General features: G+C 41.4%; 1 protein-coding gene across 1 annotated transcript; it reads right to left on the bottom strand.

The window, feature by feature from the left end:
• Positions 1 to 2,525: 2,525 nt before the first annotated feature.
• CAVIN2 (caveolae associated protein 2) lies at positions 2,526 to 19,017 on the bottom strand. The gene is made up of 2 exons (XM_022567287.3): positions 18,180 to 19,017; positions 2,526 to 7,422 (listed from the first exon to the last, which is right to left on the bottom strand). Exons 1-2 carry the CDS (start codon positions 18,900 to 18,902, stop codon positions 6,628 to 6,630), a joined length of 1,518 nt encoding a protein of 505 aa, XP_022422995.1. The 5' UTR covers positions 18,903 to 19,017; the 3' UTR covers positions 2,526 to 6,627.
• Between the last annotated feature and the right edge of the window lie 3,907 nt (positions 19,018 to 22,924).

The raw sequence follows: 22,924 nt of genomic DNA, 5'->3' as shown, positions 1-22,924 counted from the left end.
TTACTTACGAATTAAAACAAATGAATGTGCTTGCTGTCAGTGTTGCGTTTTTAAAGACTATAGGTTTTCTTCCACTCAGAGTCTCCCTTCCACCATTTTGTTTCACACTTTAGAACAGAGAAATCTCCACTCTTGTGTATTCTTTACACCCACACAACTGTACTTTGTACTGTTTAGATTCCTTCTATCTCCATTCTGGAAATTTATGGTATGTTACACAGCAGAGCTACAGGAACTCCATTAACTATCTTGTGTGACTGTTTCTCAAATAACAGTTTCCTTAAGGCTGAAGATTTATTTTTCTTGCAGATTATTTGTTCCCTCTTGCTTTGCTTCTGTAAATTCTAATTCTTTATGTAGGGGGCTCCCAGCACTTTCCCCTTGCTCAATAGATAGAAAGTTCCCAGATGGCAAAGACTCTTCTCTTGTCAGTCTTATCCACAGACCCAGCACAGGGCCTGGCACATATAGATGCCCAATAAATGTTAATAAAATGGATACCTTTATTGGGGAAATGTTTCTAGCAGATAAAAACACCCTGCAGTTATTGGTTAATTCAGGCCTAACTACTTCTGTTTAATCTCTGAAAAGTCTAGCTACAAGGTAGTTGGAAAATATCTTTTGGTCTCTGACAATAAAAAGAGTGATAGTAGAAAGAAAAAAGAGAGCGAACTAAAGAGATAATGGAACTACACCCAAGGTACATCAGTCTCCCTTTCTCTGGTTAATTTTTGGGGCAGTCCCATAAGCTAAGATATTCCTTTTCTCCATCCATCCTGAGAGGGAAGGTGGGGGCTTCCTTTTATTATGTAGGAATTGAAAATTATTGATTTAAAGTTCCTAGGACATTTGATTTTTCAAATAAGGGCACATTCCTCAGAATACACTGCCTTTCTCTGCATGTCGTTGGGGTTCTGGATATGATTAACCTGCACTGGACCTTGGAGAACACAGCTAATCCATGTGCTTCCATAGAGCTTAAAGTGGTTGCAAGCATCAAGTTTCTTCTTAACAAAGGACATCTTGCCCCTTGTGCTAAATCGGTATCAGTTTTTTTTTTCCCCAGCTCTGAGCTCTGAAGTCTCCATTTAGCATCCAGAAAATTGAGCTGTGTTCTTTTCCTTTAGTACCTCATTACTAACAATAAAGAGTTGAGGAATGGGAGTGTCGGCTGGCCATTTTGCTATGAAATACGGCAGAGCGGGGTGCAGACTTGCTTTTTGTCATCTGTAGGACCTCCAGGTTATTGATAGGAGTAGGTATTTTTATACTGGAACATAGAAATGGAATAGTCACATTATATGCTCAGTTTACCCCAACAAAATACCAATCCCGTTGGCACCCGGGGGCTCTGCAGGTAACCCACAGGTAGGTAGTGCTGCTAATAACAGGAAGTGGTGCTATCCCATTAGAGAACATATAACCACCTTTCAGTGTGATTGGTGACTGTCTCCTCAGTGCATTGACTATGCAGCATTAACAGGAATCTTTTCACAAATGCAGTAAGTGGCAAGAGAAAATTTCTTACAAGTTCCAGCAAGGGTATTTTTGCATTTTCTGTTTCCCTAAGAAAAATTTTGTGCTTTTGCTCAAGGCAAATCCAATCCTGTTAGTAGCTTTCTATTCCCATGTCTGTGCCTCCAGGTGGGGAAGGAAAACCCAAGAGTGTTCACTTACAGACCAGGGGTCAGAAACTGATGGCCTGTGCCAGGCTACATGCCAGCAGACAGTTCCACTTGGCTCAAACAGCGATTAAAATGATTTGAGCTAGTTGCCAGAAATTAAAAGCCAGGAGATTTTCGTGTAAAAAAGAAATCTGAATTTTGGCTCTTCTTAAAAGAAGTTGAAGCTTTGGCAACACCGGGCCTGACTTCTCACATGGCAAATGGAGTTGGGTGGTAGATGCCAGTTTACCACAATTCAGGGTGGCTCCTAGAATGTACCGTCGCTTTCTGGGAATTAGCAAATGCGCCACCTTCAGACTGGTGAAGGACGAAGGTGTCCCATAAGAGAGGTCATGGCCCACTTGTAACAACTGCCCTGCCACAGTTGCTGCCACCACCTCGAACCATGTTACTTCTATGTGAGTCTGTGACCACTGCCTAAGCCCTTGGAAGAAGCCACTGACTGCAGCATACATCCTGATGAACGAGGGCTGGCCTGGAGGGTTTTCTTTGATTGCTTGCCCACGGAAATGGAGGCACCAGCATTTGCTTGATGTAGCTCCTCTTTTACCTTGAGAAGACAGCTGGACGATTTTGCAGGAATCATCTTCAAAGGCCAGGTCTCCATATCGTCACGGTTCACCTTACTTCCCAAACACCCACACGTCTCCCACCCCATGCTGATTTGCCATTTGCTCGTATTTTCAGCCTATGAGAGGATGTGTCCAGGCAGGATAAAGCAGCTTCTCCAGCGTGACACAGGAATCTGACTCCTTTAACTTGGAGAGTTTGAGGCAGACTTCTTGTGCCATCTTTGAATTAGCTGATTCTAGTATCTATCTCTGTTGACAGCTAGCGCTTATTAAACTGTGCCCCACAGTGAACCCTGCAGCCACTGACAATGGACAATGCCAAGGATCTGAGAAGCCCCTCTGTGGCCTCAGCAGACCCGAATAATAGTCTCTCTGTGGCTCCCCAAGAATCGTGAGCTGTTTTTTTCTTAGCATTAGTATGACAATCATTAAAATCATTTACAAAGTGCAGCTCTATGTGATGCTGTATACGGCGCAATAAAACGAAGTTAATACCATGCCATCAGAGAGCTTATAAAGTGATTCATAGTGAAGCACAGTTGGGTGATACAATTAGGAGTCCTGTTTTAGCAGTAGCATGGATTTCAGAGTGGGGTTGAGCACTGACTCTGACACTCAATAGTTACATGAACTTGGGCAAGTCTTTTAACTCTGTGACCTTCAAGGGAAAAACAGTTAAATTGTAACATGATGAGTGAGAACTTAGAGTGGTTAAGAACTCTGGAGTTCCCTCGCTCCCCTCATCAAAACTCTCAGGTATAAAAACAGTACCTTTCTAATAGGATTCATTTGATTAAACGAGATAATGTTTGTGTCTAGCATTTGGTAGGTACACAGTACTCCTGACCATTGGCGTGCCCAGCCTGGCATAAAGTAAGATATCAGAAATGTTGTTCTCTCTCCCCCATGCTTGTGTCTTCCTGCTTTGGGCGCTACGAATTTCCAAGTGGGAAGGACAGATGGTTGTATTGCTCAATAAATATTTACTGAATTGGTTTTACAGTGGAAAGTCTTTAAGAGTATGAATATCAAGCTGTCTTGCTAAAGGTGTATCTTCGTAATTGGGGCAGTTTGTGGGGAGAGTTAAAGATAATTTTAGAGTTTCAAATACTATAGGATAGTGCAATGGTTAAAACAAAAATAAGAAGAATGTATCTTTAATAATGTGAGTTACTGCCTGTTCCCTTTAGGAATGAGGTCCTGGCTGCAGAAGTCTCTATTTCAACACCCAGATCAAGCAGAATACAAAGGTTCAGTGCCAGTTTCATCTGAAACTTGTTTTGCAGTGTCACAGTCTTGCAGTCTTAGGAAAAGACTTGTGGTTGCTATGGAACTGTTAATAATGATTGCCACCCTTACCTCAATTCCTCATACTCCTAATCTCTAACATAAAATCACTTAGACTTGGGCTGTAGGGCAGTAAACAAACTTTTGAGCAAGAATTAACTGGGTTTGGGCATTAGTGTCTTAATGTAGGAAATGACTTTCATTATAACCTTTACTTACACTAGTGGCTTGGCTATGTCAAAGGAGCTTCTAGTTTCCTGATAGTGAACTGAAACGCAGGAGGTTCAAACCTTGTTCTTCTGCATGAGCATTGCTCAAAGCAGAAACATTTTGGGCTTTCATCTTACAATAAATGTAAGAAAAAAATATTTATTTTGTGCAGAACTGGCCTTAGTGTGGGTCTTTTATTTTCATGTATAAAAAGAAATTCAACCAAGTACTAGATTCGTAAATGGAAGGAGAAAGAAGAAAATATTACTGTTGAAATATATATGTCTATATATTTTAAAAATAAATCTCATGGAAAAATGACATCGTTGCTCTATTTCTGTGAGATCTGTGATCTGTGTAATAGACACTTCTTGTTCCTGAATTATATTTCTAAGATAACGATCTCAGTGCTTATTAATGTATAATCTTTGGGGGAAAACTAATCCAGTTCTTGAGCTCCAGGCACATAAAGTTAGGAATGGGTTATTGGGTGGGTATGAAGAAGACTGGGGACTTTGTAGCCTCACCAGTATGCAAATAATTCAACAATAAACAGAATAACTAGTTTTCATTTCCACAACTGCTGCTCTCTCTAATGCCTACAGTATGTGTTTTCCATCAATTAGCTGGCTTAATTCTCTGTTCCATTGGTTCGGATTTTAATGTTTCAAATGAGGAACAGAGAATAAATGTCTGTCAGTCAAATCTAAAAAGATGCCTTTTTAGATAGTTTCTAGGAACAAATAACAAGCATTTTTGAGACGGAAATGTAAACCTTGCATTAGCTCTGGATGGCCCAACTCCTTGGCTGCAAAAAAGTAACAGCAACTTTGGAAAGGTTAAACAGGCATGTTCAGGGCCCTGAGTGAAAGTTAGTCTTCTACCAACTGGATGGCACTGCAGAAGACAAAGGTGTATCTGTGTGAATAAACTGAACATACGGTTCAATACATTCATGTTTGCAGGGCTATTTAAGGTATTATAAGGTCTGGTACAAAATAATAAAAATGTAGATGGAACTATCAGATTCATCAAGCTGCTACAGTAAATTCAGATGCTCTCCAGAGCTGGTAAGGTGATGTCAAGAAAGTTAAACTTGAAGAATGAGACTTGGATTTCTAAATGAGATTGGGGAGAAAAGAAAGCAGAGTTAATAGGGGAAATCAAGAATAAAAAATCAACATTATGGCTACATTTGGAGGAGAGTTTAATAATCAGTTCTTTCTGTTGTTTTTAAAGTTTTCTGCCGAGAAACTGACATTGTTATGTACTTTTTAGTTTTTGGTTTATTTATTCTTCTTTAACACAGCCATTGTTAGTTCAACAATCTAATATTTGGGGTACATTATTGCAAAATAGGGACACAGCTGTATCAGTTATGCCATCAATACATTTGTTAATCCTATCCCTTTTGTAAGGCAAAGCATAGTTTGTTAATACTGTTTTAGATTAGCTGTATTTGTAAGGTTACTTATAATGAGTGGTACATACTAAACGTAGGGAATTTGCTCTCTGGTACAACTGTCTAAACTGTAATAGTTTTCTCAAAACATTACCATTCTGTAATTAAAAATAAAGCAATATTTTAGTATAATGTTAGGCAGTAGTAAAAATTACCCTGTCTGAGTAAATGTACACATACACAAACACTAGCATGCTTTAAGAAGTTGAGAAACATATTAATATTCTGTGAAATTAATATATAAATAAAATATGACCTAGAATGAAATTACCATTATGTACAAAAAAGGAAAACTTGACTCTTTCCCTTCCCAAACCTGTTGATTCTAACATGTTACAAACGTACATTACATCATTTGAAGTGTAAGGATTATTTCAAATTTGGAAAACATTAAAGAATAGTACGATCCAACTTCCTACAAAAGGCAGTATGTATTAATTAATTTTGAAGATTTATGTTCATTCCAATGTTAAAGAGACATCCTTTTGAACTTCCTTAGGGAAATATTTGTAATGTCTTTTATTAAGGAAAAAAATGCAGCTTTAACACAGTAAAATGTTTTTTTAGATTATTTGAAAATATTAGAAAATAAAAATTGTGAAGATATAGCATATGATTCTAGGATAAATGAATTTCTTCAGCATTGTTATATGAGTAAATACTTGAACTAATATCGTAAATATTTTACTTTTGAGCACATGCTTTTTTCTTTGTCTTCATTCTCTTTGCCATTCTTTGTTTCCTGTTTCTTTTATTTTCCAACTTCTCCTTAGTTTTCTTTTTCTAATAGTCCCAATTTTTCTACATATCTTACTTCGTTAGCTGAACATTATAGTCTTTCAATTTCTCCTTCATTTTCAATAAACAATGTTTTCTACTAAGTCAATAGCCAACTTTCTCTTCTACCTTTTAAGAAAAGTGTTTTCTTCTTGAAATATAAAGTAGTTATCTCTTTAGCTTAAATACATATGTATATTATATATCACACACTTAAAGAATAAAGATTCACAGAATTCTATGGAAATTCAATATATTAGTGGTACGCTTATTCAGCAAGCTTATGGAATGACAAAAAATGAATCAGATTTCATGATTAGTATCTTACATAGCCTCTGATGTTTCTGACTTAGCCAAATTGATCATTGTTTTTTGACTGCTGCATTTCTTCTTCTGGGCAGTCTTGGAGAACTACAGAAATGGAACCTAAGAGTAAATTAGAAGTGTAGACCCTGACAGGTTGCCTTCATAGTAAATCTCGGGCACGTGTGTGCGCCTACTGTGTAGTAAATGATGACTACCTGGACAGTAACACGGTGTGAGTGGGGAGTGCTGGAGATGTACAGGAGTTTGTTTCTAGGCTCTGGTTACCCACTTAACTGAAAGCACAGGCTGGGCACAGAGCGCTGTGCCTTTAGGCGGTCTGGTCCACCTGGAGCACAGCTGGCTGCACCGGCTCCTTATCTGAGTGCTCTGCCTCGTGGGAGGTTAGCACGTAGCCTCCATCATAGCACACCTGCTGTTCCTGTTCCAAGGCCACCGACTCTTCTTCTTCATCTTCCACAATAGTCAAGTCGATGTTGCTGTCCATGGCCGAGTCACTCCCTCTTGAGGCCGCCCTCCCAGCATCCCCCTCCATGCTCTTCCCTTCCACCAGTACACTGGTGAGGGATGCTTCGGAAAGACGCTCCGCAAATGAGCTCTTCTCGTGGTCATTCGGCACCTCACTGCTAGGCATGTCTTCTGACTTGGTCTCATTTTCTGCAGGGCTTTCTCCCTCTCGGACTTTCTTTCGACCGAAAGTGAGGGGAGAGACCTTGAAGGGGGAGCTTTTCCCTGAGGATGTTTTCTGGTGATTGGAAGTGAGAGATTTCTTAATCTTCTCTCTCCTCTCTGCAGATACGATCTTTGTCCCCAGCTTGTTCATCTTTTTCTCGATGTTCTGGCGAGAAAATGCTTTCTTGAGGCTATCTACTTTCCGGAGACTGGATCTTTTTATTTTCTCTGCCCGGCTTTCTTCCATCCTTTCCTCTGCACTGTCTTCCAGGGCCTCCTCGTCATGGGGCAATTCATCATCGGAGGAGAGGTCCACTGTGTGCAGAGTTTCCTCCAGGGACTTGTTCTCATCAGCATGCTCCTCTTCCTTCCCTTCCGCTAGGCTGGAAGCTGGCTCTTTCACAAACACACTGGCAGGGATCTCGTTTTCTTCCTGAAAAGATGGACAATGTAAATTTCATGTTAATAACACATTTCACAAATAGTCCTGAACTGCTGTAATTTCTGGGTATGTGTTTTTGGCATGACAGAAACCAAAGGTCTGTGGCTTTAGTTTTCTAGAATATGAATAGTTAATTTTAAACTGATCAAGTCATTCCGCTTAGGCTTAAGGCCAACGGCTGCCTTTTGGGAATATTATGAGGGCATCTGGCAAGGGCTCTATCAGTGACAGGCAGGGAGGGAAGTGGGCTGTGGGTCAGACAAGACAAGGAAGCTGCCTAGATAAAGGAGCTAAAGTAAGTTACCGTGAACCCAGAGGGCCTCTCTCTCATAACCTCAGGCTCTATTCCTGCCAAAATCCCACTGCAAAAGAGCCTGGAGGTCAAGTTAGAAGATAAAAGATGAAGACTTCCCAGTTCTCTCCCCTGCCCCATCTTTTCCTTAAGTGTCAGGCACCAGGTAAAGCCTCTATCAGGTTCCCTCCCCAAGTAGAAGTCAAAAGTAAAGGCATGGTCAACCTTGGTATCTGTTTAAAAATGCACACTAATTTTTCTAATGACCTAATTTTGGAGTAAGAGAAGCAAGGGCCAGCCGTACTGGGGACCCACTCACGAAGACTTGTGTTTAGAATGTCCTTTGTGGGCATTATAAGGAGAGATGGTATACTACGGCCATTTCTGGAGTAGTAAGGGGGAATCATGCTGCCTTATCAAGCCTTAGCTTATCAAGCCTCTCTGTTAAATAGGGCTTCCTTGGGCAGGAGTACTTCAGCCTCCACCTAGGGTGAAGAGTGAAACTCAGGAATCTGTGCCCCCTCCCCTTATTCCCAGCACACCTCTTTCTCCAGCTTCTGGGTGTACAATGATCTGCCTCTCCCTCTGCCTCAGGGAGCAGAGCCTGAAAACTTGCCTCCAGAGAGTGCAAGGGGGATGGTTCTCCAGAGTAGCGAAGCAGGGAGATTTGAACTCAGACACACTTGGGCGACACAGCATAGGAATCCCTTTGATTTTTATATCTTTCTTTAAATACAGGAAAATGAGAGCCAGCTAGCAAAGTGCCTTCACATTTTCATTGGAAGAAATGGCACAGTGGAAAGAACGTGTGACAGGAGGCCTGAGTCTCAGTTCTTTCTGTACTGCTCAATGGCTCTGAGGCCTTCAGCAAATAACTTAATCTCCTTGTGTCTCAGTGTCTTCCAAATGTGAACAAGAGGATTTGACCCAGATTAGCAGCTTTCAAACTGCACTCCCAAGGGTATTAGGAGTTCTGCAAGAATGCCAAGGTGGGCCAGGCTCCAGAGCCCACTGCCAGCCGGGCTTCAAGCAGAGCCTCAATGTTACCTGATTATATTGTGGACTGCCCAGTAAACTTTCAGTTTGAAAAATAACTGGATTTAGTGAATTTAAAAGTCTGTATGTTAAAAAGGGCTTCCCTGGTGGTGCAGTGGTTGAGAGTCTGCCTGCCGATGCAGGGGACACAGGTTCGTGCCCCGGTCCGGGAAGATCCCACATGCCGCGGAGCGGCTAGGCCTGTGAGCCATGGCCGCTGAGCCTGCGCGGCCGGAGCCTGTGCTCCGCAACGGGAAAGGCCACGACAGTGAGAGGCCTGCGTACCGCAAAAAAAACCAACAAAAGTCTATGTGTAAAAAAAATAATAATAAATAAATAAAAGCTCAAAACAAACAAACAAAAAGTCTATTTGGGAGCTAAACTTCATGCAAAGTTTATGTTAATGGTAAGAACTTCCCTTCTTGTTTTGCAATTTTGATTGACTGAAAAGTCAATAAAATTGGGGTAGTGATCAAAAATATGTTCTAAGTGTATACCTGTATACTTTCAACTTCTCACTACAAAGGCTAAGTGAACAATGTTTTAATATAGAGAAACTTAAAAATCCCTCTCCTTATTAATCACCAAATAGTATAATTACAATACTCTCTGAAAAGATACAGCCCCATGTCCCCCGCTTACACACACATACTCATAACAGAGTATGAGTTCCATAAATTGGTTAGAAACAAAGTCTTGGGTAGAGTAAAAAGCAGCACGTCTGGTTAAATAGAATCCTTGGTAGAGTTAAGAAATCCCAAATTCTGTTTCCCAAAGCTTACTCCCATTTTGAATATCACAGAATGTCAGAAACACAGTATAAAAGATAAAGCAAAAACTTGAAATTTGCACGGGATTCCCACGAATAACTTATGACACGGACCTTTACAGAGAGCAACTCTGCCACGCTTCCAGTCTTGACTTGCCTCTTTTTCGTTGGCGGGTATTCCCTGTGAGGGTGGGAACTTGTGTCTCTTGTTCACTGTTAAGCCCCGTGACTAGAGTAGTACCCGACATCTCAGCAGTTATTTGTTGAATGAGTGCATGTTGAGGAGGCTTTCTAAGACAGCCCTGAGGGTGGCTAGAGTGGAGACTGCCCCTGTGTCGGGCACTGCAAAAGAATGGACTTAGCTCTGTGTCTGGAAGCACATTTGCTGACTGCTGCTGCCACTGGGAAAAGAGGAGAACCAGGCCTAAGGGGCTCAGCAGTTTCCATTTTTAAGGAAGGATTTTATTCTCAGTGGATGAGCATTACTAAAAGAGGGGCAGACCGCAGAAATAGCTAGGGCTCTGATGCTTAGTCCAGAAGCAAAATTACTTCTGGGCTTTGACAAGAGGGTTGGGAAGGTTTGACAGGAGTTGCTTGCAGGAAAGGAAGAAACCAAGAGCTCAGTAAAACGTTATTAAAAGTCCTCAGTAAAGGGCTTCCCTGGTGGTGCAGTGGTTGAGAGTCCTCCTGCCGATGCAGGGGACAGGGGTTCGTGCCGCGGTCCGGGAAGATCCCACATGCCGCGGAGCGGCTAAGCCTGTGAGCCATGGCCGCTGAGCCTGGATGTCCGGAGCCTGGGCTCTGCAATGGGAGAAGCCACAACAGTGAGAGGCCTGCGTACCGCAAAAAAAAAAAAAAAAAAAAAAAAAAGAAATCCTCAGTAAAGAAGGCAGAAAGTCAGGTGGAAAATTAAAAATAAGCCTTGGTTACTAGAGGAGAGGTACATTTTGTGTAGTATAATCTCAGGTTAATCAAAGGTTTACCTTTGATTACTGTTGATTACCCTGATAACTTCCCTTTCTTTAACCTCAACAAAAAATGTCCATATTAACTGTACTTCTAAAAGAATTAAACCAATAATATTGCATTTTTAATGCAGTGTAAATTTTATTGTTAAAAAAGCACAGTTACTGTTGAGTCTTAGACTCTTGTCTCTCTCACTATGTGTCCTTTGAGGACAGGTTTGGGAAAAGTGCATTATCAGGTGAATCAGAAGTGATCTGTTGGTAGATCACACCGCATACATGAGGGCAGTCGAGAGATGGCGGGAAACCCAATTGAGCTCTTTCAGACAATGTCGGGGAAATTTATATAAGAACTCTTTGATGCCAACTATGAAAATTAACCCAGCAGGAACAGACATAATCCAGAATGAGTTGGATGTGTCTTAATACAACTGGAAACAAGTGCGATATGCCTTTTTGGCCAACTGCTATGCTTCTGCTGTCATTTTTATTAATCAAGCAGTATTTTGGGTTATGTCTACTGGACAGTGTTTATTTTGTGACTTCTTATAGTTCTACTCTGAAGGTAAGCAAGCCCTTTCCCTTCACATAGAAATTTGTGAATGTCCAAGTACATGTGGGACTTACATTTCCAAAATGTTTGTTTAGAAGCAGAAAAATGCTGACACTCTTCAAAATCTCTATTCTTTAGTAAAATGTAGACATGGCATTTGACTATAAAGGAATGATTATAGTGGTGGAAATTCAACTTGAACTTCAGACAGTGGCTCCTCTGTAACTGTAGTGTCCCCCAGGTGTCCAGTCTTACTTGCTCATGTGTCCTCCTTCAGTCCAATTACACATACCTTATGGAAACACTTGATATTTCACCTGCCTACAGGTGAGGTGATACTTCTGCCTTCAGCCTCCTGTTGTAATGTTTTTGATCTGCTTTCTCTTACAGATTCTAAGACTGATGGCTCTTTCAAGGGGGAGGATCAAATATACATCCTCAATTCCGTCACCACTTAACTATGCTAGTTACCCATGTATCCACTTGGGGTTTGTAACTCCTTAACATGGCATTAAGAACCCCTTGTGAGTTGCATTGCTTCCTTGGATAGTTCTACCCAGGAGAGGCCCCCAGCTGCAGCTGACTATTTGCCCTATAGAGTTTGTTTTTTTTTTAAGTTTTTTTAACATCTTTATTGGAGTATAATTGCTTTACAATGGTGTGTCAGTTTCTGCTTTGTAACAAAGTGAATCAGCTATACATATACATATATCCCCATATCTCTTCCCTCTTGCGTCTCCCTCCCTCCCACCCTCCCTATCCCACCCCTCTAGGTGGTCACAAAGCACTGAGCTGATCTCCCTGTGCTATGCGGCTGCTTCCCACTAGCTACCTATTTTACGTTTGGTAGTGTATATATGTCCATGCCTCTTTCTCCAGATTTATTTTCAAAAAGGTACGTAGCCCTACTGATGCAGCTGCTTCTGGTTCTGACCTTTCACAAGGACCCTTAGGGGTTTTTAAAAGGAAGGGAGGGCTTCCCTGGTGGCGCAGTGGTTGAGAGTCCGCCTGCTGATGCAAGGGACGCGGGTTCCTGCCCCGGTCCGGGAAGATCCCACATGCCGCGGAGCGGCTGGGCCCGTGAGCCATGGCTGCTGAGCCTGCATGTCCGGAGCCTGTGCTCCGCAGCGGGAGAGGCCACAACAGTGAGAGGCCCACGTACCGCAAAAAAAAAAAAAAAAAAAAAAAAGGAAGGGAGAATTAATCAGTACACTTCTAACATATATGAATGATATGCTTGCACCATAAAAGAGAAAAGGAATGGAAAGAACTCTTGAGAAAGTGGCATTTTTTCCTTGCACTTTTGCTTGTTTGCTGTTTATACTGATTCTTGTGAACTAACAGTCTCAAGTCTTGTGTGCAGATATGAACACAGAGAAACTGGCCAACATGCTGGGTACTTCTTGGGTTGATACTCATGGAAACAAATCTTCTTTGCACATAGATAGATACACACACTTTAAAAGAGAAGGAGACTCTATGACTCGCATTAGAAAAGGAAGCTACAGTAAGTCATTTGAAAGCTTGAACAGGCAGATTGCTCTCCTGTCACTAACTTATCATCCCCGTTGTTAGAAGAAAATAACGAAGGCTGTTACATTCCCACAGGGATGTGGTGGCATCGTAGAGGGATATGAGGACCATAAATTTGTGTCCATGGAATGTTTTATCCAATAATCTCTAAATACTAGTTATGAAAATGGAACTGTGCTCACCTGACATTCTGATTTATAGGTCTCTTTTACACATTGATGGTTTTCTCCAGTTTGTGTTTCTGAGGTATAGATTGCCAAGTGGATAAAGCCATTGATTAGAAATGTACCCCTAAGGCAGCTGTTGGTGGAATCAGCAAGTCATAAGAATAAAATGCATTAGTTATAATCCCTGAGCAGTCTTTCACATTCCCGAGGATTTAAAAGTTTCATTATTTTTCAGTGTTATAGAGGGTTCAGTTCTTTTTTAAGATCATAGTGCTTAGGTGTTCTTTGTTGCATACACACAAAAAACACAAAACAAAACAAAACAAAACCCACACTGAATTATTTAAAAGCTATTGTAGAAAACCCAGTAAACATGAACTTTGCCATAGTGGGATTATAGTGTTTGTTTTCACTCATTTCATAATTCAACTGTATAATTTATATTATTAATAAAATGAAACCTTGCCAGTCACTTTGTTTCTCAGGGCCTCTGCTCCTTTGATATAAAATGAGGTTAACCTAAATGATTGTTGAGGTGCTTTCCAGCTCTAAAATACTTGATTCTGTGATATTAACCTAAATCCCATGAAAACTAGTCTAACAGATTGCAAAAGTGATCTCACAGTGTACAAATGCCAAACATGCTTTGTTTCATGCAAGAATCAAAACTATAGGACCTGAGTTGCATTGGAGAACACTTTTCATTTGTTCAATTCGAACAGATATGGATTACAAAACAACAGAAGGGGCAACATTTACCTGGAAGGGCTGCATCTGAGATAGAGTCTCGTTTTGTAATATGTGAGAAAAGTAATGATTCTTTTGAAGAAATACCGACAATAATCAGTTATACATTTAAAGTGCCTGAGGCAATGCTGACATTCAATAAGTGTAAATAGTAACAATAAGAACTAGTATTTTGTTTATCTCATAAACTAAAGGGCACCGGATAAGTAGCACATCAAAACCAGTATCCCATTATGGGAATATTAATCAATGTGATACAAACATCGCGAGCTGTCATATAAAGGTGACTTTGGTTATCTATATGCCCATTTCTTCTAAGTCTGTACTAATTTAGCAATTCTCAGAGCAGTGGCTTTGGATAAATACAGTCTTTAAAAAAATTAATTTAAAAATAGTCTGAAGATGTTATACTTTTAGCACCTTTCTAAAATTCTGTTCTCATCAAAGGAACCCAAATGATGAATATTTGAACACATTTATAGGCTTGATTCTCCATGAATGTAGCCACAGCAAACATCTAACTTCTACTCTTTTCACCCAATTTCACAATTTCATGTGGATGAAAGTGTAAACTGTCCATGAGTACTCTCATTTTGTTCCCTGGATTTGAAATCATTCCGAAACTGCTTTGTCAAGTAATCATTACTAGAACTTTAAGAGGCGTTAAGTGGGCATCACACCCTCAGTGCCAGTTACCTATGAAATTCTAGTCTCTTCAATCAACAGAGACAACTTCCTCTTAACTGTAAATTCACTGATTTTTGTACAAATTTTATTTTTAGTAAAAGATACATATGCACTTACAGGCAAAGAATTAGTCTTATTGGTCTTTAGCATTTTCTTTTTGATCAGCAACCTCTCTGAGTCTTATTTCATTTATACTGGCTCCTGTTACAGTATTTTGAATTCAAACATTGATCTTAAGCCATTATTTAAAAAAAATATTAAAAGGGAAGCTGCTAAGTTTAACAAGGATTTTACAATTTATTTTATTGCTCAAAAGGAGATGAATTTTCTCCAGTTTTAGATTCTACTGGTTATAATTTGAAGTAATTGCTAAGACATGAGAGGCTTAACAGCTACAACAATGTTGTAAGTTTAGCACAGACTTAAATAAATAAATGACATATTTTAAACAGGACAAATTTCAGAATTAAAAAAAAATGCTAATGTGTATCTAGTGTTACTAGCATCTAGTAGATCAACCAGCCAACCAACCAACCAACCAACCAAAAAGCACCTGCAGATTTTGGAGAACACAACAGGACTTTACAAACTGGAAACATAATCTTCTAAACACTAAACACTATAGGACTGAATATGATCCAGTCAGGTAACAGATTTTCGTTCTTCACTCTCCTATTTTTACATTAATTCTTTTTGTCTTAAACTAGAAAACCAGTGGATTTAGTAAGGGAAAGTCTAGCATAGGGGTCCAAGTGGACTGAAAGTGACAAACAACTTAGAGACCTGAAGTGGCACCTGGTACATTATCCGCCTTCCTCACTCTGCAGGTCTAGAAAACATCTACCCTGTGCCCCACTGTGAAGACTGTGCTGCTACTAGAAGGGTCTGTTTAGAGTAGGCCCTTTGGGCAGAGTCCTGTGCTTTTAAAGGGCTTTGCTTTCCTTTGCTCTGGGAGTGATGTAATATTGATTTCAACTCGGTAGTTGTCATACAATGTATGTCAGGGAGTGGGAGTGTGTGTGTGTGTGTGCGTGTGTTTAGTTTTTAATAAATCCCAACTAAAAAAGCAAAAGCATAGCTGTTTGAAGATCCTGGGTAGGGTGAGATCAGTTTTTACTAAAAAGCCATATTTCTAACCAAGCACAAGTATAGCCTCCTCTCCATGCAAATGCATTGCAGATCCACCCAGGAAGAGCTTCAGTTCTTTGAGCTTACACCATGACAGTCGCTAACCATTTAAAATATGTTATTCCATTTATTCCTCACCCTATGAGAGAGATATGAGGGAAGAAGCATTAATGTTTAAGAGCGCACACTTTGGAGTCAATTAAATATGAGTTGAAATCCCAGCTTCACCACTGCCTACTAAATAGTTACAGACAAGATATGAGTATCTCTGAATCTCAGCATCCTCATCTGTAAATTGGTGCAGTTGAGATAAACTACAGAAAGATACTTAGCAGAGTATGCAGGGCTTATTAAGAGCTCAAAATACTTTTGCTCTTTCAAATATTAATAAGGTGTACAGATGAGGAAACAAAAGCTTGGAAAAGCTACACAATGTGCACCAGATCACATAACTGGCAAGTGGTGAAACTAGGATTTGAACCAGTGTCTGTATGACAAAATTTATCTTTTCTCAACCCCTATACTGGACCACTCTCTAACACAAGTTATTATTATATCCATTGGCATAATGGATATAATAATTATAATGGATATAATAATTTACTACCCTAGAAACCCCTACTTTAAGAAGGATCAAGAGAAAGAGCAACTTTTCCACTGAGGGACTTCATTTGTATTTGTTTTTTCAGAATAGTCATCTTGCAATGCCTTGAGAGTTGATATTTCTGATATCCTTTAGGCTAATAAAAGATCTTACATTACATGACTTAAGAAAGGTCCAGTTCCTTGCCCCTCTAATTCTCTGTCTCCTAAACTGCTCTTTCAAAAATGTCCTTGGGGGCTGCTTGCTAAGAGGCCCTGAATGGAGCCTGAACACATTGCTTTGGATTCTTTTAGCTTCTACCTTGGTCTTGAGCCCCTGTTTCACCTTGTCCTCACTATATGGAGAATTCCTACCGTTTCTGGCTGTAATTTCACACCTGTCAATCCAATGTGACAAAACAGGAGACCGTGGCAGGGCTTCAGCAGCAGCCCGTGTCTTTAAGTTCCCAACAGTTGTTTTTTTAAATGTCAGATTTACAGTTCTCTTGAAATTTTTAGTCACGTATCTTCTCCATCCCTCTCCCCAACACCTACAGAACATCCTCCGTGGCAAAACAAAACAAAACCTGATCCCGACATACTGTGATTTTCCTCTACTACATAAATAATTTTTTGTTTTTCCTCCTTAACTGAGGGACAGGACAGGAGAGAATCTCTCTGATTCATACTGGAAGGAGGGAAATTTCCTTTGATGACTCAGATTTAAACAGGTCTGTATATATTTGGTTTTGTTTGGAGATCAGTGTTTAATTTAGAAATGCCTTGAGAGTTGAGATTTATAATATCTTTTAGGCTAATAAAGTTAAGATCTTATATGGCTTAAGAAAGGCGCAGTTACCATATCTCTTTTCAGTTCGTCTGGTTCATGGAAAGCTATTCCATTTGCATTAAAAGCTAAAAAATTTCCGGTCTGCAACAGAGTGCAAGGTATAGAAGGACATCAGCTGCCTGAAGCTTTATAACATCAAGTGCAATGTGGGGGGACAAAAAAGCAGCGAGATGAGTCTTTCCTTTTATGGAGGAAGGAGGCTTAAGTTCTAAATTGGCAGAGCAGATTCATTTAGAAAAAGAAGGCTCCCTCCGTTTAAGTTCCAATTTCTAAATCTCTTTGGGGAGATGAAGGCTCTTCTTGTGTGCCTTTCACAATCAAACATTTGGTTATAGCCTCTCCCCTCCGTGGCTCTGAAATCTTCTTCTATTCACGTGGTCACAATGAGACAGCCCTGGGGCAGGGATGGCAATTGCTTCCTGGGCTCTGTGTTGGCTGGGCTCCACTGGGCGGAAGGGCTTCCAGCGTTAGGCAGGGCTGCCCTTGGATTCACAAACGCCCACCACGTGGCGGAACAACAGTCCCACGCAATCTCCCTGTCCCCAAAGAGCCTCTTGCTACATTAATTGCATCATTGATGCATTACAAAAATTAAGTGGCCTTTTCATTCCAAGGCAACCATTTGAAGGAGAAAATATCCTAGGCTAGCCTTTTTAACTGTAACTGATAACACTGCTTTTGTTTTACTTTACAGTTGTGGTCTCTCTGAGCAAGGAGAAGCATATCTAGTGTGTTTGTAGAGTAATGCTCTATAGTTTCAGTGCATTTGCTAGAAAAAAAGCTCAACAAGATTGCTTTAGCCAAAAGAGTCTCAAAAGTAGAAGGCTAGTTCATCTCTAATGGAATCAATCTTCAATACTTGGTTAGTCCCCAAAACACTGGTGACCTTTGGACAAAGGGAGGCTTTAAAAAGTTATGAATTTGACTTGATTAAAAAACAAAACAGAAAACTCACATGATCACCTCATTTCCACAAAGAGTTAATAAACAGCCAGTGAATTAATCTGCCTGTCCAGCTAACAGCTGCAGTCAGAGCCCCACGTTCACAATGCAAAGAGACAAGTGAATCTGACTAGTGTGCCTGCACCTGCTCACCTTCCCAACCTGTATGGAGGTGCTCCTGACAAATGACCCCGACCTGCTAACTCCTGAGGCCCCTGCCTTGGGTTTAGGCTGCAGTGACCTGGGGAATTCCCAGCCCTGTGTGTAGATTTCACATGCACCTGCTGAAGGCGGCGGGGACAGTGCCTCGTGTATGTGTGCGTGTGTGCACCTGCTGAAGGCGGCGGGGACAGTGCCTCGTGTGTGTGCGTGTGTGTGTGTGAGAGAGAGAGAGATCCCTGACAGGCAGGACAGATGTACAAATGGCTGTGAGAGCCAGGCGACTGAGATCATGGATGCGGAGTCCCAGCTGGGTGGGCGGAGAGTAGGGGCACTGACCTGGAAGATGAGCACCTTGAAATGGTTGCGCCTGAGGAGCTGGGCGTGGTTGTTCTCTAGCCGCTTCACTTGCGCGCACTGCCTCTCCAAGCGCTCCCTGACGGCGCGCGTGTGGGCGCTGACCTTGCGGGACTTCTCCAGCAGCTTGCTCACCGTGTTGCTGGTGGAGGCCTGGTACTTGGAGAGCTTGGTGAGGTCGTTCTGGATGCCCTTCACGGAGCCCTCCAGGCTTATCTGCCGCTGCTCCATCTTGTGCTGGTTCTCCTGCACGGCGTCCAGCATGTTCACCAGCTTGTCCAGGAGCGTGAGTACTGTGACGGCGTTCACCTGTGAGTTGTCCCGGATGGCCTCCTCCGTGCTCCCCGGGTTCAGGCTGGGGCTCGGCGTGGAGGAGGGCACCGGGCTGGAGCTGCCCGGCTTCTCCTGCCGCATGTCAGGACCCGGGTGCTGGAACTTTTCGGCTTGCGCAGCGTCCTCCCCCATAGCTGGACAGGTGGGAACGTTCTTCTGGCTCCGGCGAGAAAGACGGTGGACAGGGGTGCAGAGCGTGGCCCTCTGGTTTGAGCTCAGAGCACCGCTCTCTGGGACTGGCAGAGGTTCAGACAGGCAACAACTGGCTACACTGATGAGGGAAACTGCATTCCAGCTGCTCTTAAAAGACCTACTCCACCCAGTGGGAGGCGAAGGATACAGAACTGAGAACCACTCAGGCTTTAGAGGCATGCGCACACTTCCTAACCTCGTACTCCTCGGCACAGGTCACTTTCCTGCAGTTTAGCTTTTCTTTCCTGTGCCTCTTCCCTTTTAAAAGTAAGTTCAATGTCATATTTCACTCATGACTTCATCTAGAGGCGGAGAAGAACACGCTAATTTGGCCCAGCTCCACAGTCTCCAATTGGCTAAAGCTAGTAAACTTTTCTCTGGCTGCTATGCTGCGTATGCTACAGAGTGCCTGTTTGTTTGGGGTTTTTTTCCTGGATACAAGTTATTCTAACGGAAAGTATTGTTTGCCTTTGCCCTAGAACAGACTGATGGGCTGCAGAACGCCTGGTGTCCTAATGGAAGGGGCCAAGTTTAAAGGGTACTTGCAGTCAAGTTTGTAGTGTTACTTTTTAATTTCCAAAGGGATAGAAGTAACATAATGACAAGGAAAACAGCCCAGTTCTTACTCTTGAAATTGGTGATGCAAGATAAGATGAAAGAGATTGAAATTCAGGGATGTTAAGACATGTGATGCTGTTACAGTTATCATGTAATAGATGGAAATTTTTTGAATGACCACTTTAAAAATAGGGTTTCTTTTGAGAAGTAAAATAGACATAGGAAAAGCCAAAAAAAAAAAAAAGAAAATTATGGTTTCTTTAAGAACTTACCATGCTGATTTGTTTTAACTAATTTTGAATCAGGGCTGAGAGATTTTCTCAAATGCCCATCTCTGCAAGGCATTTATTGACATGTGCCCAGAAGTGTGACTCTCGGGCAGGTTGAGCTGGAGTTTCTGAAGTGCTTCTTATGTTTGACATTTCCAAATTCCTGCTCAGTGAAGTGGCACACCTGTTCTAAAATGTGGCCCTCCTCAGCTAAGCCCTTGGGACTTGGGGCTTATTTCCTAAAACGACTTTACATGCTTGAATTGGTTTTAAACGTATCCAGCCTTTGAAAGTGCTTTCAGCAGGAAGTTTGTAATAGGCCTTCAATGTACAATTTTAAGAAGGACAAATACCAGCTCATTTGGGGTCAGGGTTGATAACGGAAAAAGTGCCATTCTTCAACGGCAAAATGTACATGTGAGCCAATCAATCAGGAGGTCATTCGTTGTCACATTTATTGAATTTGTGAGTCCCCGCTATCTGTTCGGTTCTATATTTGATGAGCTATCTAGAGGATACTAATAAAGTGTGATCTAAGACCCTGCCCTCAGTGCATATGCCTGCTAGTTAGGGAGATGAATCAAAGATTTTACAGAGGCCCCCAATTTTCCTTAGATAATTGGTACCCCCCAAACCCACTTAAAGTGAATCTTTTCAAAATAGGGAGAAAAAAAGTAAAAACATTTGGTTGAGAAAATATCTTTTAAAAATGTAAGAAAATTATTAAAATGGATTTACCTTACATTTAACAAAATTTAGTTGGTCGGTGATGTGTTAAACATTAGAACAAAGGATGAATCAAGTGTTAATTCTGAGAAGCATAATTTTCTAACAAAATTATATGGTATCATGACACAATATCCATTTTACATTTGACTTCTATGGGCAAATAGAAGTCATTATTACAAAAATATTTGAGGGCTTCATCAGTTTTCCAAGAGCCTCTCTTAAATTTTGACATTCTAATCATTCCCTTTTGAGGCACTTATTGTGCCATCATCTGTGTGGATATTTTCTTCTTCAGATGTTAAGTATTCCAGCTGCAGATTCTCATTTCCCAGAAGAGTTGCCCACGATTCAAGGGCTTCTCTAACATTACCTTCATCAACTTCATGATTTCTTAACATATTTTGAAAGATTTGCAATTTCACACTATAATCACTTTGCCCTGATTTTGCATTGATTTGCACTGATTTTGCATTGCATTGTTGGGTATTGTATAATCAGTTAGATGAATAGAGACATTAAAGACACGGGATGAGGTGGGAAAAGGAGAGAGGCTAGTTGTTAAACAGGAAGAAAGGTTTGCATGTGGCTTATTTATTTTTTAAAATCAATTGTGAATAACACAAGTAACTTAACAGTTGTCTATTGCTGTGTAACAAACCAGTCTGAAATTCAGTGGCTGAAAACAACAGTCATGAGTTTTATCTACTCATGATTCTGGGATTGGCTAGGCAGGGCTTAGGTGGAATGGGTCATCTCTGCTAGGAATGTTCATATAGGAATCTGAGATGGTCTCAATCACAGGTCTGGCTCCTTAGCTGGGATGACTAGAATCCTGGGATTTCTCTGTCCTCCATCTTTAAGCCTCCAGGGACTCTCACTCTGATCTCTCTAGTAGGGGAGTCACACTTCTTTACCTGGTACCTCAGGGTTCCCAAGAAGTGGAAGCAAAAGCTGCAGGATCTCTTAAGGTTAGGCTCTGGGACTCTGTCACTTTCATCACATTCTGTTGGGCTAAGGAGGTCAGTCGGTTTCAAAGGGACAAGAAATAGACTTCACGTCTTCAGGGGAGGAGCAGCAAAGTCCCATGATAAAGGGTGAGCAGCATGGCAGAGACTGCTGTAGCCATCTTTGGAGAAAATCTACCTCAGCATGAATATATTTTTCTTTCAAAGGACTATTACAGGGCTTCCCTGGTGGCGCAGTGGTTGAGAGTCCGCCTGCCCATGCAGGGGACACGGGTTCGTGCCCTGGTCCGGGAAGATCCCACATGCCGCGGATCGGCTGGGCCCGTGAGCCATGGCCGCTGAGCCTGCGCATCCGGAGCCTGTGCTCCGCAACGGGAGAGGCCACAACAGTGAGAGGCCCGCGTACGGCAAAAAAAAAAAAAAAGACTATTACAGATAAAGCTGAAGACCCTATCAATCACCATTTTCATTCCATTCCCTTTCACCTTTTGTCAGAAGTAATCATTTTTATGGATTTGGAATACATCTTTGGAAATTATATTTATAAGCGATCAATTCATTAGTGAATAGTTTCATGTTGTGTTGTAATTTGCTTTGTTGTACACCCTTATGGGGTCCGTGAGGAGCTGTATAATGGTAACCTGCCCTGTACAAGATGGCATGTAACTAAGTAATAGAGTGTGACATAAATTCTAAGGGCATTGAGAATTTATGCAAGAGGAAAGCAAAGGTAATAAAAGAAAGCACTGTTGATGAGTTAGAATTTGAGGAAACCCTGAGCAGCTACACTCACCATCCAGCTGACCGTAAGTCCTATTTCTGTCGGAAAGAGATTAGTGAAACTCAGCAGTCAACTCTTACAAGAAATTTTGGAAAAATTATATCTACTTATTACATACTATGATGTTCCTTAGAAATTAGGTAATGGAGTTTAGAGTTGATACAGTGGCAGATAGGAGGCTCCTAGAGGTTTTTGAACATGTAAAAGTTTGTGTTTAAGAAGGATTAGTACAGAAATAAAAGGTAGCAAGGGTCACTTGGTTGGTAATGTTTGTTGAATGGGAAATAAGTGCTGGGCGTTGGGGCTGCAAAGGTGAGTGACATATATTTGTAGCCCTTTAAAAGCTCCCGCTTTACTGGGAGAACTAGGCAGGTAGACAAATACTGGGTATAGATATACAGGTGTGGTGCTGAAATGGGGTAACATGAGGGCTTTAGTCATGGCAGGGGATAGCTAGGGGTCTGAATTCTCTAACTGACCACCAGCTGCCTACTGTTACCTCAGGTCTCTAAGTCATATAAGCACAGAAGTCACTCCAAGAAAATGCTTTATTACTGGCTAGGGCATCCATCCCAATCTCCATGTGGTTTCCCATTCTGTAAGCCCCAGGTCTTGGTTAACCCTTCAGTATAATTTCTAAACCAGAGGCAGAGGCAGCTCAGTGGCCGCCTTGGTTCACCTTTTCCATTTAAACCCATAATCCTGGGAATCCTGATATTCTTGTTCTTCCTACTGTGGCAGGGATAGGAGACCTGGAATGATGAGCCCACAGAAAAGAAAGTTTTTTTCCTCAATGGCTAAGGAAGCAGAGAAGACTAAGCTGGCCACTCCATGCATCTTTTCCTTTGAACCCTATATTGGTATTCAAAAGCCTTTCAAATGTTGGGTTCCTTCTTGAGT

This window comes from Delphinapterus leucas, chromosome 8 (assembly GCF_059928025.1).
Source record: "Delphinapterus leucas isolate spDelLeu-1000000601 "Yukka" chromosome 8, BTC_Dleu_Yukka2, whole genome shotgun sequence".
Classification (NCBI taxonomy): domain Eukaryota; kingdom Metazoa; phylum Chordata; class Mammalia; order Artiodactyla; family Monodontidae; genus Delphinapterus; species Delphinapterus leucas.
The sequence above is the reverse complement of the archived record's forward strand: the minus strand, read 5'-3'. Positions and strand labels throughout refer to the sequence as shown.

Bases quoted from the DNA above. Each gene is read 5' to 3' on its own strand.
- CAVIN2 (XM_022567287.3), bottom strand. From the start codon at position 18,902: ATGCCTCTAAAGCCTGAGTGGTTCTCAGTTCTGTATCCTTCGCCTCCC. The intron at 7,423-18,179 runs GTCAGTGCCCCT...CCATCTTTTCAG, and splicing joins TCAAGGTGCTCATCTTCCAG to GAAGAAAACGAGATCCCTGC.